General features: G+C 32.6%; 1 protein-coding gene across 4 annotated transcripts in view; it reads right to left on the bottom strand.

The window, feature by feature from the left end:
• The window catches only part of norpA (no receptor potential A), a 387,967-nt gene that overhangs the window by 15,892 nt on the left and 350,969 nt on the right, over positions 1–21,106 (bottom strand). For all 4 annotated transcript variants that reach the window (XM_081771645.1, XM_081771642.1, XM_081771643.1 and 1 more), the window contains 5 exons: positions 19,111–19,268; positions 15,712–15,918; positions 10,587–10,751; positions 6,388–6,592; positions 2,912–3,097 (listed from right to left, as the gene is read on the bottom strand). In XM_081771645.1, coding sequence (XP_081627771.1) covers positions 2,912–3,097; positions 6,388–6,592; positions 10,587–10,751; positions 15,712–15,918; positions 19,111–19,268 — 921 coding nt within the window. The remainder of the gene's footprint in view (positions 1–2,911; positions 3,098–6,387; positions 6,593–10,586; positions 10,752–15,711; positions 15,919–19,110; positions 19,269–21,106) is intronic.

The following is a 21,106-nucleotide window of genomic DNA, read 5'->3' as shown; positions in this document are numbered from 1 at the left end:
ATATTTGGGCTTCCTTTCTTCTGACTTGTTTCCGTTGATGTAACTTCACGATACATTTTTCATATTTCCTCACTTTTCTAATCTAATGGTTAATAAATACTGAATGAGGACAGGCTTCAACGACAATTGGCATAAAGCTAATCTATCTATCTATCTCTCCTTTCCTGGTTTTGTCAATGTATCTTCACAATAGATTATTCAGCTTCCTGTACCTCTTTACATGTTTTCCATTATTATTCTGTTTCCTTACCCTCTTTTTTTCCTTTAACGTTGGTAATCCATGGCTTTTTGGCTCTACTCTCATTTCGAGTTGCACTCGCCGTTCATTGGTTTCTACGTTATTTCTTCTGAATCTAAATAATTCTTTTCCTCTTTCTATATTTCCGTATCTAACTCTTAGAATCCTATTCTTCTTTTAAGTACATTTTTCACCTGGATAGCCATTTCGCATAACATCAGATTTGGATCTGATGTCTCCTAACTCGAAACTTTTACAGTACCAATTTACATGATACTTCTAGAGAGTTAGTTCTATACTTCTATAGTTACTTTTATAGTAAGCATACTTCTATACTTCACCTACACAGAGAATTTCAAGGTATATTATCTCCATCATGAACGCAGTGCTTACCGCATATTTTTGTACAATCACATCATCATCTTTCCCTTGAACTTACGACTATGTACTGTGATATCTACTTTCATCATCATCTCTTTTAATCACATTCCTTAAATTATTCCCATACTATTAAGCCCGCTCTTTTCAATACATATTCATTTTATAGATTCTGCCTCGCATTTAGACACTTCTTTCCATCTAACTCGACATATTCACATCAAATCTAAATTATGTATTAGATTCTCTTTCAGATATTCTAATGCCCTCCACCTTCCCCTGTAACATCCCATGTCTCTAATCTCATTCTTGTAGTTTACTGTCCTAATATTTACCATTTCTATGTTGTATTCTTGTCCAACAATCTCTCAAGACATTCAAATCTTCCGGAGATCAACATGACGGGATATTTTAACTCCGAAATATTTTGCTTTTCGTTTGAAGCAAACTAGTAAATAATGTGATAGTTTTCTTTATTGCGATGTTTATGTCGTCCAAGTCTCTTTGATCACGTCTAGAATTAAAGTTGCCATACCAATCACTAAGATTTACACCACTTTAGTTATCAGTTGGTGCCTTCTACCAGGACATTATTCAAATGGCTACTCCATTTAGACCAACTCAGCACCAGTGTCTCTTCTGGTAGTAAACTGAATTTTCATTATCTTCGATACCTCTAAATTCTGCAATCTTTCTAACTTTACAAATAAAGGTATCTTCATAAAAGTAGTGTCTATTGAGGAGGGTAGACTCTACCAATCCTCAAAATATACTAACCCCATCAATCTGTAGATATATACAGAGGTTTTAAAACAACACCGACAACGTTTGGGAGGTGATTTCTGACACCAAGATAAGATAAAAAGTATAGACCAACTTGGGTACACAAATGCTTCCCTTCGGAGTTATGGGCTGCCGAAATCATGAAAAATTTAACTTTAAAGGTCTATACGTCCAAACCTATGGGACCTACCGCAGTCGGGTCAAGACTTCACTTAGGAACTAGTATGTGCCCTATCCAAAACTCCATGTTTCAAAATCCTGCGCTACTTCCGCAACAGTTTTTATAGAGGGAGTTCGGCTACAGGCATATAATTTGAAATATTCACCAACAACTCAAGATAATTAAAGTTAAGAACAAGAAAGAAATTCGTGAATGAAACCTCGGAACAATCTATTCAATTGTTCTTAATTTATTTTAACCATAACATTCCTTAAAAACTGTCAACATAAAAAACACGCAATTAAGTGTACATAGCAATTTTAGTAACTATCTCATTTAAAGAAAATAATTCTGAAGTCTTATATCAATGAGCATGTAGTTAATAAATGTGTAAATATTTTAAGTCTCGGTGAAGTAAGACTATAAAGAAGAAGAAAATTTTTAAAGCCTGAAATGTTAATACATTCCCTAAGAAGCTAGTGGCAAATGAATAAAATCACCATCTGGTACGTATAATTAATAAAAGTAAACAGAATGTAGACTAAAAACAGTTAGCTTTATCTTTATGGAATAATTATGAAAACTCTCTAAAAACAGTTAGCTTTATCTTTATGGAATAATTATGAAAACTCTCTAAAAACAGTTAGCTTTATCTTTATGGAATAATTATGAAAACTCTCTAAAAACAGTTAGCTTTATCTTTATGGAATAATTATGAAAACTCTCTAAAAACAGTTAGCTTTATCTTTATGGAATAATTATGAAAACTGCAACAGTGCAATTTAAGAAAAAACTAACTTCACGTCAGTACATGACTAGAAAGGAATGTATCTTCGTAGCAATGTGGCAGGATTCTTTCGACGTTACCTTGAAAAGTTCCGAAACTTTTCGAAGCAACTAAAACTTTCTTTCAAAGAATAAATACTATAAATGAAAAGTCACAATTTTCAAAGCTCATTTCAACTAACATGGATAGTATCATGTTTTCTTTGATACATTTTTCAAGATTGGAAAGTTATGACTTTCCGTGCCTTTCCTTGTCTCTAGTATTAGAATCTATGGTTTCATTTTTCGCTGAATGAAAGTCTACGACTTGTACATACACACAACATAAGCAGGTAGAAATGACCCACACCTCGGCAATACAAAAGTGTCAGCCTCATTAATTGCCCTGCGACAAATCGTAAATAATTCTCTCCCCCTCCCCACACACACTGAGTTTGATGACATTTTGTGCCACTTATGGTACAACAGTACTGGAGACAATTGTACACGGGATAGTGTACTGATCTTATATAATGGTAAGGTTGTAGAGTATGAAAATTTTCAGAATAAATTAACATCTTCCATACCTTCCGGTTCTACTTTGGTTCCCGTGACTCCTACTTTGCTCCCTTTCTTCGTATCACCTGTTGTACCTAATTTGAGATCCTTTGTACTGATATCAGTCTCTTCTATGCCCATTGCTTTCATTTGTTGTGCCCTTTTTTCCTGAGCAGACAGAAAGGCACGAGGATCTGAGAGGGCATCCATCAAATCTGTAAATAAACAAAGATTAGAAGATTCTTTTCATTGTTTCGACATAACTAACTAGTATTTAAAATTAATTACCAAGCAGTATAATCTGAAAGTATTTGATAACACAAAATGTAGACTAGGATACGATAATTGACAATAAGAAATTATGTTTTATTTACTATTTTAAGATAATATTTCGATTAGAAAACAGTTCAGTTTTGGAGATATGTTGAATTCTGAATATTGCTGAAGTAGTTGTAATCACTAATGGATATGAAAATATTGAAAATCCCATCTTTCATTTGAAACCTCTACTCAAATTTATGTATAGCATGGTTTGGTTCAGCACATAAGTGTCTATGGAAGACTTTAAATGGACAAATAACGTATGTGTAAGCTTATCTTTTCTGTGGTATTTATGGTATTTGTGGCCTATATTAACGTATACACTAGTATATAATATATACTAGTTCGTGAACTATAATCAGACACACTAAAGATACTTCAAATTGAAGTAGATATGAGAAATGAACTATGAATAAACTTCTGCATCATAGCAACTAACTGCTAACCCACTATTAGCATAAACTATATTTACCGCTTTACTTGATAAAGATAACCAAGACATTTTTTTTATTATCTCTGTACAAGCAAACTGCCTCTAGATATCACTACTAAGATAAATCACACTAAATTAAAACCTTATTTATAATTTTTCACCGTACATATCATACATCTCGAAAACAATAACGATAATCTATATCAAACTCAGAGTTCGGCCTTGGCTACAGGTATCATTATCCCCTACTTAATATAACACAATAATTAGTAAATACTGATTAAAGATGAAAAATATATTCTTTAGCTATAATTGTATTCTCTTTAATAACTGCTTGTAAGTAGGGATTCTACTAACTTACCCTCAACAATATGACAACATCTTAAGGTATATAAAATTATGATGCTCTGAAAGTAGAGAAACCTACCATTATAATGAAGTGTATTAATTCCAGTAGTTGTTGGTTCTAAGATGTAGGAAGGACTGAACTGATTCGAAATGTATCGAGTTTATTACATTTGTTTGTTTAGGGACAGCGTTTTCGACTATTTACTGGTGACGTGTGTGTTTGGTAGACTAAACTATTTTGTTTAGTTCAGTTTATCATTATCCTTTTGGAAGTATACAGGACACTTCAGGAAAGTAGTATAATTGTGAAGCACAAAAAGGAAATTATAATTTAGATACCATGCTGAAATGATTATATTATATATATGGAAGCGTTAACATCTTACAAAATCCAAATATCTCTACAAGATGATTTAGGCTTAGAGTTATAAATAATTCGTTTACCTTTCCATTGAAATCTAAAGTAAGATATGATTTTTTTCAAAAGATAATAGAACAAAGTATTAGTATATCTTGTCATAGTATAAGAAAAGCAAAATATATCAAGACACTGCCTTTGAGTCTATATAGAGCGAAACGTAAGCTGCATACCCTATTATTCACATTTAAAATATGTTTTCCATATTTTGGATAATTCTTGGATAATTTATTCTAAACTATTAAAGGAAATTGAGTAACTTAAAAGTAATTGTTTTCTACGGAAGGTAACCTCAATCGTGTTGGCGGTAGATGAAAATTTAATAAATTTTATTTCTATATATTTATCTGTAAATTGTTACTCTATACCCACATTATCAGTCTTTCAACAGACAGTTTAAAATCGTTTTCTAGTTGCAAGACGGCCTTCTTTTCTAAACTAATAATATCAGCTGAATTAAAATATTGTCACTGAAATCCAAAAATATATATACACTTGTATGAATTAAGAAGAGAATAGAATCTAAAATGAATTCTTGGGGGGAAATCATTGTTAATAATGAGTTAACAATAGAAGATTAATACTTTTTATGTAATCCATTCCATGATCTTGGAATGTGTAAAGAAAAAAAGTTTTTTCCTGTTTATCAAGGACAAAGAAAAATAATCGTACAAAGTATCTCTTACCCACGATTGTAAAATCTCTTTTGTAACAGCTTGTAAATAGGGACTTTTTAGGATTAGTATCTGCTTTTGAGGCATATTAGAAAGTATTTAAGTTTCATGTGATGAAGTAAATATTAAGCATGAAGTAAGTACACAATTCTTTGCAGAAAATTACAATCGATATAAAAGAATTCGAAAAAGGGAATAATTCGTATGTAAGTATTCTGTCACACCGGCCATTTTCGAATAAAACTACAGAGATGACCGCAAGTGAATAATGACAAAATATTAAAGTTTAAGTATAGAAATAAGTAGTAGTAGTAGTAGTTTGTAGAACAAATAAAAATCTTATGCATAATCAGAATGTATGTTAGAAAGCGTTCAGTGTAGTAAAGATAAAATCGGTTGCACTAAGAATACTATTACAGTAGAAGTTCTAATATGATGGTACAAAAAGATTATATAGTTCGATTTTTGAATGGATTGACAATATTCAATCAGAAATAGCATGTTTAGAGATTTTAAAAAGCAAACTAGGAAGATGAATGAAAAATTGTTGTGAAAACAAAACATTACATATGTGAAAAGTAGGATAGTCTGAACGAGAAAAATTGTTCATCCATTGAATTTCTAGCAAAGAAAAACTTGCATTACTCTCGAATGTTAACAGTACTACTTGTTTAAAACTTACGAATGACACAAGAAATTCAATAGCAAAATAGTAAGCATCTTGTCTTGTTTACATGGAAATGATACGAAAGATAGTAACTAAACACATCAAAGTAGCAAATTTTTAGAGATGACGACATCTCGTCATGATTATAATCGTTGGACTTACCATCTATCGACGACGATTATTGTTAAAATGGGGATATTGCAAAGGAAATATTACTAAAACCAATAGGAATATTTTAGTTAAAGACTGTGGTTGTTAATACTAGTAATATTTAGAGAAAAATCGTTGCAAATACTTTATTCAGAAATAGTGGTAGGGAGAACTGCGCTCATTTCGAGCATGTGCTCCACTATTGAAGTATAGATTTTTTTTAAAAAAATTCTGATTTTATAAATTAAAATACTTTTTTAACAGCGATTTATCATTTTTTTGGGCCACCATAATGTGAATGGATAAGTTTTCTTTTTCTTTTTCTTTTTTTAAAAACTTTAAAATGAACATTTACATACTTGAACAGAAAAATTAGTTTTTTGATACGTATCTATCATTCCAACAATTAGAAAGTAAACTTAGGTTTCGTACATGAAATGTGGGTATTTACGAACAGATTTCATTATAATGTAAGTCATGAAATGTTATCTTACCCCCAAATCCATCTGGTACGTATATTTTCAACTCAATATTACAGAACAACATAGGAAGGGACATGGGAAAATTAGCTTCCGTCCTAAGGGAAATATGCCTGTAGCCAGCTTGAAGTCCGTCTAGTGGCAGGATTCGTTGTCCTAGTAATTTTCCATTCTCATCATATACACCAAACCTTAATACTGCTAAATCAGGTAATACAACCTACAAGAAATATGAAGAAAATACATTAGGACAATAAAAACTACGGGAACACATGCATGATAAAGCTCTGATTCAAAACTAAAATCTCGTAAAATACACAAATTTTTACTATCATTTACAGAAATAACCAATTTTAATAATACCTTATTTATCTATATTTTAACTGAGTGTCCTGTTTGTAAACTAAAGCCAAATATATTTGTCCATTGCACCACGATGGAAAAATTCTGTTGTAAATTATCTATATTCTCGCCTTTTCATAGAAACAAAAAGGCCATAACTATGGTAATCTTACACAATAAACTCCCTCAATATATTCGAATGGCCGAATAAATACACATATTCAAGAAGTTAACGAAAAGCTATCTAATAAAACGCTACTTTTATTCTGTGAATTAATTTCTAAATACATAATAAATATATTGATATGTAATGAGCAACATATGTATTTAGTATATTTTATGGCATTGAAATTATGTATGTTTATGTAATCCTATGTTATCCTAAAATTAATTTAGTATACTCAAAATACAATTGTGTATGTCTGATGTACATGTTACAACTATACATTTATCTCTTTCCTTATCAATGAGACTAGTCTTATTCATACACATGAATTTGTGCAATAGCTATACGATTGTAAAGACGAAATAAATTGATCTGAATTAAAATGAACAAGCTCTCCTTTGTGATATAAATTAGATATATATTAGGTTACTAAGTCAAGTTTTCTGAATGTGATTAATTGATTCAGTTTTGATTGCATGTTATTCCTTTCTATGATAAATTCTTTTAGAATACCCATATTAATCCTTTTACAATAAGCAAGTCAGATTCCGACTTGTTAGCGATTTTTAAGACCTTAATATATGTCCGAGTTAACAGTACAGAATTTGTCAATATTATAAATAGCAGTAAATAACAACAGAAGAATTTGAATATCCACGAATAAACTAGCCAAATTTTACGTAAGATCATTACGTGTGATTATCTATGTATCTCATTTTTTAAAATTTAGGATGGAATTTTTATAAGGCGATAATTACTCTTCATTACAATGATAGTAATAAAACAATGAGCTGGTACTAAGTTTACGAAGTTAGACAACATGAAATCTTCAGTTCTATAAAAGCAAGTTTGGGAAAGCTCAAAATTTTTGACCAGTGTTTATAAATATTTGAACTGGTATAATATTTTTGTGGATACAGTATTTAGGAAATATATAATAAAATATAATTTTGTATTATATATTTGTGCACCATTATTTCTGAAAAAATTATAAATATTTTTAAAGTATTTTTTACTTGTTGCTACTAGGAAACATTTGGTTAATTAATAGGATTACATTTTTCTGTCTGTTTCCTTAACTTCGATAGAGTCCCCAAAATTCTATACTGAATATTTAATTTTTTCACTATCCAAATACTGCTCTAATTTTATTTTAAAGATAAAAAACACAATTGTAGAAGCTAATTGAAGAAAATTGTTCAAGGCTACTCAAAACAGAATAGACTCATTATTTCTGTCGTCCATACGATATAAACAGAACGAAGCAAGATAATTCATCTTACAATTAGGCACTACAACATACTTCAAGTAATTTTTTAAGACTTTTGCAGAAGAAATAGATGGACAATTATAAGTTTTCAAAATCCATACTAATAGTAATAAAAACATATATATATATATATATATATATATATATATATATATATATATATATATATATATATATATATATATAGAGAGAGAGAGAGAGAGAGAGAGAGAGAGAGAGAGAGAGAGAGAAAGAAAAGGGAACATAACAGACATGAAATCGTTTGGAATACCGGTACTTCAAATAAATTGAAGAATTACATTTGCCAATTAATGCTCTCCCCGGAACTTGTAACTTGAGAATAAAAACTGTTTTCTAGGTGCTGTGAAATGATGTTAAGTGAAATAGTGTTTCGCAGGGTAAATGTCACTAAACACAAATGTTAATATAAAGACACACACAGGCCCGTAGCCAGCCCAAAAATGTAGGGGGGGGGCGATCCAACCTTATTATAGTTCATCACCATATTATAGTTCATTTGCAAGACTACCGTGAAACTTTTAGGGGGCCAGCAAAAATTTAGGGGGGCCCGACCCCCCTAGACCCCCTCTGGATATGGGCCTGAACACATTCTCTGAAGGAATGTATATCTTCATTTTTTCTTTATATGTACGTACAATTACACGGCTGCAGGTTTATTGGGAATTCGGAGAATGAAATCAACTCTCATTTTATAAGACCTGTTCATATAAATTTTCAACTAAATTTATAAGACCTGTTCATACTAGCGTTTCTAACATCATCACGTACCATGCAGAATTTATATAAATTACTCTCCAAATTTGCACTGAAAACCCACTCCTGATTCGAAGTAGGATCTGTATAATTTCTAAATCGAATGGAATTGAACTCCTCACATTATCGATTACAGGTTGTGGTTTAGCAGGTTAAGAGGAGGGACAATTGAATTAACATACGAGGAGGTATCAAAAAGTTCATGCAATCACCTAGAAGGTGACGAACTACGAAACCCCTCGGACATGCATTTTATAGTTAGATCCTTGTATGTTAATCATGAAAATTCTAGACTCCTTCGAACTTTTATTTAAAAAAAAAAAAAAAAAATCACTGAAGGTGCGATGATTGACAAGCTTAAGGCGCGGAGCTTGAGTTAAGTTTCCCCATCTTCAGAAGAAATCAGCAAAGTAGACCAACGAAGAGATGAAAGAAGTCTATAGGAATAAGAGCCCAACCTATGAGATGATATCCAAATAGAAGGTAATTCCAAACTGGTCACATTACCACTGCGGACGCCTTTAGATCTGGAAGACCATCTTTCACTGTTGATGCTGCCTTGACGAAGAAAGTTGAGATCATAAATGAAAGACAGGAGGTAACCACTGAAAGTGTTACATGTGCAATAGGTATGAGTTATGGGTTTGCCTGGAATATTCACAACCAGCTGCATCCTCAGAAAGTGTCAGCAGGGTGGCTGCCGCTTCACATCTTTCCAGAAGAGAAATCGCAAGGACGCTGCAAGAGAAATGTTGTATCGCTGTGAGGTGGACGAAGAGAACTTTCTCGGTAGACTAGTGACAATGGGTGAAAGTGGGTTTACCTTTATGACCCAGAAATAAAGGAAATGTGTAAATAATGGAAACACCCCTCGTCCCCATGCCTAAAAAGGCACGAGTGCAGAAGTCTGACGCTAAGGAGATGCTTTCTGTTTTGGAGACTGTGAAGGAATCATCATGACAGGTTACCCACCACAGGGGGGAACTATAACTAGTACCTATTATTCCCATCTCTTGACTAAGTTACGAGAGGAACTGAAGGAAAAAAGTCATGGATTGGTCAAAGAAGAGGTGCTGTTGTTGGCAGACAATGCACCAGATCATTCCACCCACGTATCAATGAAGAAGGCACTGGAATTAGAATATGAAATAATGCCCCACCCCATACTCACCGGAAATAGCTCCAAATGATTTCTTTCTCTTCCCAGAAATGAAGCATCCACTCAAAGGACACCATTTTGACAGTAAGGATGACGTTATTTTTGAGGTTAAACTGTGATTTCAAAGTCAAACTGCAGACTTTTACAAAACAGATTTACGGAAAGTGAAGAACCGCTGACAAAAATATGTCGCTAGGCACAGTGACTACGCAGAGAAGGACTAATATCATCGTGGTGTTAGAGTCCTTCAGAGTAGATTTCCTCTAAATGATTGCACAAACTTTTTGGTACCCCCTTATAGATTTGTTGAATAGAATGAAATGAGAACTTCGAGAATTTCTGTTATTTGATGTTTGCTCACCACAGATTCCACAAAGCATGAATCTATGCTACAAACGCTACAAAGATGTGCGTTCGACCATTGAATGAATACAATTTAAAAAAAAAATAGTAATAAGAACACAATTATACATCTTATTCCTTTTCAGTTAATATTTACTTACCTTTCTAAAAAGAAATGGTTCCTCATTGTATACAGGGTTGAGGCCATTGGAAGGCACCATTCTAGTTCTAAATTCTTTCCTAATTGTATCCGTAGGTAAACCATACATATCTACTTCAACATACGTGCCGACTTTTTTATCAGATAAAAACTGACCCGCAATAACCTGCATAGTAGAGAAAAACACAACACATTAACATAAAGTACATTAAAAAAAATGTACACACGGATGTTAATTTAAGAAATCCTAAAGCAAAGACTTCAATTTATCATCAGTTTCCTCTAATAGCGATAGAGTTTTATTGTCAGTCTACGATTACATGCTGCAAACCAAAGAAATAATATTTTAAAAGGAAAACATTCAAAGTAACTCAAGTCTTGGAAAAATACAATTATAATCTATTAATCTATGGATCTTAGAAAATTACAAGTTCATATATGAGTTTTTGGCATGCTATTTACAACTGATTGAAATCCAGCATCCCTTGTCAGCACTGGAGCTATGCGAGACGGACTCTACTACTTGAAGTATTCCAAAATAATCCTCTGATTTGTATCCGAAGCAATTACCTCACTGGGAATCGATCCCAAGAACAAAGCACGAGCGTTAGCCAGAGAGAGGCAATATTTACAACTGAGAATTTTTCACGTTGATCATCTGTATCTAGTAACATCTTCAAAATCTTATACTTTCCCGAATAAGAAAATTGTTGCTTTACAATTATTTTGACAAACTAAAATGGCAGTTCCTGACGTTTCAGTGAACTAACATATCCAAAAGTAGTTTATATTTTTTTAAGAAAAAGGAAACCCAATAAATAATGAGTTAATCATTCACTGTTTGATGGCACAAATAAAATAATTTTATTTCTTTTATTTATTTATTTATTTTTTTTTTAAAGATTTTGTTAGAGTGATAGAAAATTCCTATGATAGATTCTAGATCTTATGGTGTTAATGGATATAACACATTTTGAATAGGAACCAAGTGTGGAAACATTCACTTTAAATTCTACACGAAAAACAACCATAAGTAATAGGTGAAAATCACATCCGTCTGCTGCGAGAAAAAGTGGAATACAGCTGATATCTTCTACGGAAACAAATTTGTGCATTCTGACGATTTATTGTATTGCGTCCAAGTTCACCTACAAAGCAGGTCGAGACATGGCGACCATCAACATTGACACACACATTTTGTGACCTATAACGCATGTTCTGATTCAAGCATTCATGGCGTTCATTCAATAGCTTCCGCTGCGGACACTACACGTCCAAAGATTTCTTCCTATAACTCAATGTGAGTCCCGTAAATTAAGACTAAATGTAGGCAAGTATTGCAGAAGTGAGTATTCGGTTTATTTTGATAGTAGTTAATCTTAGTTGTCATTCGACGAATCTATACCGTGAGTTCTAAAGACATACAGATTACTCAACCCAAGTAATTAAAATTCCTTGCTTAAATTTACTCTATGAATGTTGACTTCGTTCCTAATCACAACTTTAAGAAAACATTGTTTTTCTTCATGAATTTTGGAATAATTGGTAAGATTATTTGAAGACGAAGCCACAATTAAAGTCGATATTCTATATTTTGAAATAACTAACAATTTCGATTATAAAATTTGAAGAACAGAAATAATTCTTCTATTTACTGCAATCAAGTCAATTGGATTAAAGTACATATTCTATGTATAACCTGAGAAGCTTGTAATCAAAAGGTTTATGAACCTGAATTTTACTTTTTGTTTTTATAACATTCATCCAATTCCAAAGTAATGAATGGTCGTGGAATATTTTTATTTATTTATTTTTTTTTTATTAGAATGTTTGAAGGGAACTCTCTGATATTTTTTGCATTAGTGTTATAGATCACTGCAAGTTGCTTACTAATTCGACAATGTCGACATCGGTCTGCTTGTTTTGTAAGAGAGTTACACAGTGACACGTTACACATAAGAAGGTGCAGAAGTTTCATTCTTAAAAATTTTATTTTTCACAGGTTAGCTTACATTTATAGTCCTCAAGACACCCCAGAGAGTTGTTAAGATCTGGAAACTACCTCCATGTTCCTGACAAAAGACCCTACAACATTGATATCAAACCAGCAGTTGCTTCTGTCAGAACGTAGAAATTGTTTTCCCTAGGAATCAATTTAGATTCATCATCTCTATGTTCCACTTGTTCAGGAGATTTATCCATAGAAGGAGGGTCTTGCATTGCTGAATCACTACATCACTTATTTTTCTTAAATCTTAATTGTTCCATAAGTCTTCTGAACCGTTCGGTAAATTTATCTTCAAAGTAATTGATCCATAAATTTTCAGAATTTGTGACCATATCCACTAAATAATCTTTACCACTAGAGTATACTTTTGCTTCATTTGATATCACATTTATAGTCTTCAACAATACTACCAGATCCGCTGTTCAACAATTCTATTGTTACATTTGATACTAACACTACGATCAGTTATCAAAACCAGTCACGGATATTTTCGAAGACGACCATACATCTAGATCGAACTGAGTACCTACTGCTTAAAAATAAAAATAAAAAATTAGGAGAGCCTGCAGGCCAAGAATTTAGGCCACCTCGACCTATCCGTCTCCCCAAAACGTTGATGTAGGTGATCATGGATAGTACGTGCAAAATGTGGTGATGCATCATAATCATCACGAAATTTATTAGCAGATGTTCCACATTGGCTTGCAAGCAGCTAACAACACCAATAAGTACACATACTATGCAGCGTCAGCAGAAGTAGTACAAGACACGTAACATTAGGTGATTCGACTCTCATATCGTCAGTACTTCCGCTCTTTGCAATGTGGTGTGCATACAGTACGCCTACATAGAATGCATTTTTTAGGCTTACTTTTCTCTTGTTTTCCGTGTAACAGGTCAATTATCTTTCCGGTCAAGGGTTCTTATTCAAAATTTACTTACTCTACTTCCTATCCCACTATTCTAGAAATTTGTAGTAAGAATTGTCTATTGCCTTATTACCTTAAATTATATTGTACAAGCAATTCTAGTTTCATACATGGTAGTCAAGAGACATGAAATAGGAGATTTTACTATCTGACAAAAAAAAATCTGAAAGAAACTGGTTTCTTTAGGGATTATAGAAGTTAGAGTGCTTTAAATCGAAATAAAATCAACTGAAGTATGCAAGTAAATATATGTATAATATAGCTATATACCTCATTTCTTATTTATATAATATTCTGAACTTCAGTTCGATTTTTTCACTCCAGTTCCCTAATCCCCATTTTTTCGTTTTGACTTGTCGCCTTACATCTGTTCTGGCTACGTTTAGTTAGGTAAACAGCAAAATACTCAGACAACACATAATAATAGAATAATATGATTTATTCTTCAAAACTGATCAGTAAATTAGTTGATTATAGTATTATTGAACTATTTAAAAAAGGATAGTTCTCTAAAAATGACGAAATATACGCCTACACATGATTTCGGCTTAGAATTATTCGTCGATTTACTTCTTTTATAGAAACAAAAACTTATTTTAAAAAAATCCCTTGAAAGATTATTTGCCCATTGCTTAATTTTTAACTCTGTTATGTGTGCTGAGATTCACATTATTTCAATTTGAAACATAGAACCATAAATATTCGTGACATCTCTATGAATAGTATAGTTACATATTTCAAATATGAATTAAGCACTGAACTAATATAATCTTTTGAAAATAGGAAATTAATAATGCCTTATGTAATATAGAAAAAAAACAGTCTAGAGTTAATTTCTTAATTTTTTTTAACAGTCGACACAGATCGATTAATATCGTCTAATTATAGATCTCAAGAGAGAAAACAGTTCTCTATAAGATCTTGTCCCCTACAAAGTCAGTGCGGTCGGACTGTTATTACCCACCTTCCGAAGATTCTGCTTGATATCATTCTCCCACCTACTACTTTGTCTATCCAAAACTTCTTTTTCTCCACAGTCTTCTCAGCTAGAATACTATAAACCTATATATATATTTTTTCCTACGTGAGAACTTGGAATATCAATACAAACTCGTGAAGTTCCACGCAACTTCCCCCAATCAAGCAGTTTGATTTATTCAGTTTTGCACCAAATGTTTCCCTCAGAACTATGTTAATTTTATTAATTCTTTATTTATTTATTTATTTATTTATTTATTACTGACACTGAAAATTCATTAAAATAATATACTTATGGAAGTTATAGGATTCCTATAGAATAGCAAATGAAAAAAATTCTTACCCATCATTCTGGAAATAACAATATCGTAAACTGTTTAAAGGTTTTCTCTGGACCTTATCTCAACGTATTTTCTTACGATACGCTACCAACTAAGACATGTTGATAGTTTCTTTCCCTCCGTAAAAATCCATGAAAATCCAGTAAGAATACATGAAAAATGAAACATAGTTGGTGACAAAACGTTCTAAATTACTAACATTTCAATTGGTAATTCGGAAGAAAATATCTTATCATAATGTGAAATATCCTTTTGATTTGTAACAGCTTTCCATGTGATACAGTTTCTACTTCTTTAATCAACATCGTTTAAACGTTTTTATTGAGCTTAATTTATCTTTCCGAAGGTTCATTTATTTATTTAAGCACGAATTTTTACGGAAGGAAAGAATCAATCAATCAATGTATCGTAGTGGAAGAAGATAGGTATTGAGAAAAGGGCCAGTCTTCTTCTTCTAAGCCTTTTTTCCCCCCAGTTCACTGGGATCGGTTTTTCGGATTGTTGTCCTCCACCTGTTCGTATATTGTATCATATCCTCCGTGACACCACACCATTCCGCATCATATCGTTCTTAATACAATCTTGCCTCTTCTTTGGCCGGCCTCAGGCTAGTTCCCCATTCAGTTCTATAATATGAAATCGGTAAGCTACGTATTCCAAAGGTCTTCTTACATGCCAAAACCATCTTAGTCTACGTTCTTCCAATTATTCTACTATTGGTCTCATCTTTAGTGTTCTCCGGATCAATTTACTCTTAATTTTGTCCTTCTGCATCACTCCACATATCCACCGCAACATCTTCATCTCCTCAACATACAACTCACTACTGTTTGGTAAAATTAAGACTTATTTAAACTGAAAATAACCCACCTGAACAGCACACTGGGCAGCTATAACGCCATCCACTGGCGACTCAGCAAACGGATCGAAATTCCGGTCTGGTCGTCTCATGAAGTCAGGTTTCAACAGGTACCCACAGTTACCATTGTACTCAAATTTGCCCTGATTCAATTGCATTGGAAGATCGGCTGTTTGGAAGTTCAACGATACCATCTGACAACCAGCATTCCAGAAGATCTAGATTAGAAACAAAATATTAACGTTAAAATATTGTCATCATCTTCTATGTACTTTAATTAAGATCGCTTAAATTCCTCCAAATTAATTTACTGATAATTGGAGTCTTTCAAATCTACTCGAAGTGATTATAGGAAAGAATATAATTTCCACAAATTTGGCAAAAGTAGTTAAGACTATACAGCCGGTGTTCATTATCTGATTTTGTTTGGTATAAAATCAGATTTATTTAGTATGAAATCAGATGTATTTAAAAACATACAATTATATTATATTCTAAACAGTTGGAATTCCGAACCTATATAATCTTATGAAAGAAATTTGAAACTATGTACTTCAGATGATATACGTATAACTTAGCCTTTATCTCGACAACTAGTTTTTGCATACACTTTATCTATTGACTCTTAAAAATAAATATTTACTAAAATAAGTTCAAATAGAAAAGGAAAACAATTGAAACAAACTTAAAATTATTTCCATTCTAAGAACCATTTTCCTGTTTGAGATAATAGTTTACGTAGAGACATACTCAAACAAAATTTTGCTATTTCCTGTCATGATGGAAAACTACTTTAGTGTTATATCATGATGGAAGTATATCATGATGGAAGTATATCATGATGGAAAAATTATGTAAAATACAGTTGGAAGGAAAGCTAGTAATATATTTGCGAAGAGTACAATCTGAATAAATAGATGTTACAAATCTTTTGTAAAAGAAAAAAATGGTTTAAACACGACTATAGAAATAACGCCCACTTAGCGCTTGAATACAAAAGGAAACTCCGTGAGATATGTATCATAAGAATTGAACTTCAGCTTTTTCTTTACAAATTTGTTGGTATATTAGATGAAAGTTTAAAATGCTAATGAAGTTATGCAAATCTATTTTACAATTGGCAATAGTTACACTTAATAAGAGCAGAGTTAAAGATTTAATAACAGCAGCATACTTTATTATTCCATTTGTCTTGGAACTAAGTAGAATATATATATATATATATATGTGTGTGTGTGTGTGTGTGTGTGTACTGCAACCAATTACTAGCAAAAGCTGAAAATATTGTCACCACTATATAAGTAAAAGTAGAGTTTCGTAGAGGAAGAGTGTAAATTGGCAACACTACCATTATATTACATCTCAATATAACATCCACCTGGAAACTTCACAACTACTTTAGTGTTATCTAATTTTGCTTTCCTTTTCATCCTGCATCTCTCTCTCTCTATATCAGATAAAAAGTTTATCGTAAATGCTTACACTGTACTTTTATGGTGTTGTGTGATCAAGTTTCAAATTATTTTCTAGTCAATAGTTCCCCCTTGCCTGCTTCGGGATTATATCCCGTGTGTCAAATTTAATGGAAGTACAGTATTTTGAATTTCAAAACGGGTCGAGGGTGATTCTTTAAGCCTGAAAGGCATTTTTGTTGAGAAGTAAATATTGATTTTTGATTCAAGATTCGGAATATAGAGAAGGGAATGAGAAATCCTTGTTTTAAACAAACAAACATTTACCCATAACGTTTTCTTTATTCGTAAAATGAACACGGAAAATTAATTCTTTATACAAAGCTATTTCTCGTTACATTTTCGATGTCAGAAGAAGTAAGTGCGTCAATCTTCAAAATATGTGAGCAGGGTTAGTAGACGTTCTATTTTCCCCGGACATGCCCCCCTCCCCCCTCTCTCTTCTTGGAAATCATTCAGGAGAATTTTTAAAATATAGTAATATGTTCAGATTTTTAAAGAAAAAATAAGCAGAACAAAGTGATTTATTACAAACAATCTCCTAAATGAGTTTGCGCACGTGCAGAACAGAATCAACTATGTTTAAACGACTACTGGTCTCCTTGTGTTTTGAGGTCGATACAATTGATCAACGTCACATGACTTCGTTGTTTTATCTTTTAGTTTCGCCTTGTTTGCACTGGATCAGTGTTACGGTGTTGAGGGATAAATCTTACATCGCGCCAAAGATTTTTTTTTTTTTCGTGGAGAGGGAGTGAGCATTATATAGTGATCAATTATCCCCAAAGACTATTGATCTTTCCCTAAGAACCTCCTTCAAGATGCAGCAGTACTTCTCTTACAATCTTTATCCACCACTGCTAGAATGATTCAGAATGAAATATACACATAATAAATAGAAAACTCTAAACCAAATTAATAAACAGATCGATTGTTGAGATATTTTTTTCCTTACTTAATTTACTATTAAATGGTTAGATATTGATGGGGTTTAGTTCTGTTTAGGGCAGGATCATTCAGCGGAAGCAGCTGGAGTATCAAATTATGATGATTAAATAGTAAAGTTTACACAGTCTTTTGCTTTCTTTTTACGTTATATGCTAATAGTACTCCTGAAATTTATTTTTCTAACTTTCTTTCGGGAAATGTCTACACATTGATTCCATCATGCATAAGACTTCAAACATGACCAACTGCTCCTCTTGACCCGACATTTATTTCAGTTTACTCCTTTTTCTTCTCTTGTTCCTCCATTCTCAGAAGACGAGAGAACAGTTGGAAACTTAGAAAATTTATATTTACTTTCTGAAAGTATGTTTTCCATGTAAGTTACTTTCTATGTTTATTTTATATTTGTTAACCAAAATCTTAAACAAAAAAAGTTTTGTATAATATATATATATATATATAAGAAGGGCGTCCAATAAGTTATCTACCTATACAGGAAGGGAGAGGCGGAGCATAATGCCTGACAGCACGTCAAGGCCACTGTGGGGCCCGCTGCGCAATTTGAGGTCAGTCGGAGTAACACAGTGTTACGCCGTGTAGCGAATGTTTGTCGGATGCAGCTGTTCCAAGATTTGTTGGACTTTGAGGAGGACCAGGACAAATTCCTGGCTCAACTGGTGACAGGGGACGAAACCTGGATTCATTATTGGGATTCTGAGAACAAGCAGGAGTCCATCCAGCTCCACCAACGAGATCCAACAAGCTCCAACAAGCTGTTTCCCACTGGTTTGCAAGCAATGAAAAAGACTTTTTCTGGGATTTCTTCGCTGCCCACAAAGTGGCGACGGTAAATAGACTTCCATGGAAACTACATCGAAAAACAGTGATGAAACGGTGAGCCTATCTGCATTCATTCATGTCTAAGTAAATAACTTATTAATATTGATATAAATTTACACTTATTGAATTATTGAATCAATTTTAGCCTACCTGTGGCATGTAGTTAGAGGAATCAACCCGCGCTCCTTTAGGATATATCCTACTCATTTGTCTTTTATTATAATTTACAAATTCTATTGCTTGAGATTTTAAATAACCCAAGCCAGTGTTTTCAGCGAAAGAGGACATGTTGTAGTGGATATTTTTCTCTATAAAAAAAAAGTAGAAACAGACATAGTAAATAGATAATGTATAATTATTTTGCACAAAAGCACATAAAACATGTACACTTTTAACAATAATAATAATAATATTTTTAAAAAAATATTTTTACTCTCAAATTAGAGACATTTCTTAGTCTATGAACAATAGGTTACAAGGAGTAAAGAATGCCATAGTTGACTAGAATTTAAACAAATAATTACTAATATAAATATACTACTAGATTGGGGAGACTGTTTACCCTTTATTTTGTATCCCTAGTAAATGAAAACTAATGTTTTTAGAGCGTGGCATTTATCTGTCTTTATCAGATACCTGGCCAAACAAAGATAATTTGATTATCATTTTGATTGAAGTCTATATTACCTAACATGTTGGAATTCATGTGAAATAGTTTAAACCGTGGCGAAACCATAAATGAACAAATTTAGTTCATTGAGACTGTAAGATAATCAAAGGAAATTTATTAATACTAAATTAACATACACATGATTGTAACAAAACAATATCAAAGCGAGAACAAAATAAATAAATAAATAAATAAATAAAATAAAAAATGTTACGAAAACACATACATAATACAAACCAAAGATAAGAAAACTATACACACTTTCCCGAAACATTTCATCAGATAAGAAAGAGACTAAGTAAAGAAAAACCAAAGAACTGAGGCATCTAGTTAGGCACATCACAATAATTTTCCTGTTCTGTAATTATTCTTACTGCTCTCCCTCCCAATCTTGTGCAAATGCTTATAGTTTACTTTCTTTCGTGTTAAATGATAGTGCTTTTATTATCATCATCTGGTAAGCAAATCAATGTACGTGCACATTAAACAAAGAGAAATAAATGGAAGTATATATCAACAGAAACAAAAGAACTCCCCAAACTTTTTCATATATGAGCACCAAATTTTCCAATATTAACACCAACAAGTAATTATTATTTCTACTCTAATACCAGTGTTACAACTTTTAATTTAATATATATTATATTAAAGCATTACATAAAGTCGTCCAAATAAAAGAGGCCTAGACCTCTAACTTTCGAAGTTGTGTAGTTTTACACTGTCCCTGTTGTTTATGAAGTTCATGTTTGTTATATTTATACTGTGCTTAGATAGCTATATCATTGTATTTCTTTGTTTTCTTTATTTTTCCTATATCACATAGCTTTTCATGACCAGATCACTTTTATTGGGGTCACCCTGTATTTATCTTTTTCGAGTGTTCAACTCGTAAAGGAAACAAGTTATAATCCTGTAAGCATTTTATACTGCCAAACAACATTTGATTGTGTGAAGATAAGAATATTGTACACATAACTATTACTTATACCGGTGTATAATATAAAGATTGAATATTAAATACTTTTTGACTAATCAAGTAAAACTGTAATTGTTCTATCATCCATTGACTTCATGTGTGTATGATAAAGTTCTTCTCGGGCAATCAGCCGGGTGAAAACTGGTGACAGCCAGGTGAAAACGACACACAAACATCCAGATAACCCTCAGCCAATCAATAGCACGGACTACGGAACATAGCCAGCCAATCACAGCTCCAGTTTTTCAGATTGAACCAGCCAATCAGGAACCAGCATTTTCAGCCAATCAGGAACCAGCATTTTCCCCAGCCCAGAGTATATATTACTTATATCCGCTGATCTCTACATAACTGCCCTGATGACGAGAACGATGACAGCTCTCGAAACGTTGGCCTATCCACAGTTTTCACCTGGCTGATTGCCCGAGAAGAACTTTACGCCGCCAGGAAAGCTTCAAATCTTACTTCATGTGTGTAGTTTACAGTATACTGTACTCTTG

This window comes from Thermobia domestica, chromosome 9 (assembly GCF_964235325.1).
Source record: "Thermobia domestica chromosome 9, izTheDome1.hap1.1, whole genome shotgun sequence".
Classification (NCBI taxonomy): domain Eukaryota; kingdom Metazoa; phylum Arthropoda; class Insecta; order Zygentoma; family Lepismatidae; genus Thermobia; species Thermobia domestica.
Note: the sequence above shows the minus strand (reverse complement) of the source record. Positions and strands in the feature narration are given on the sequence as shown.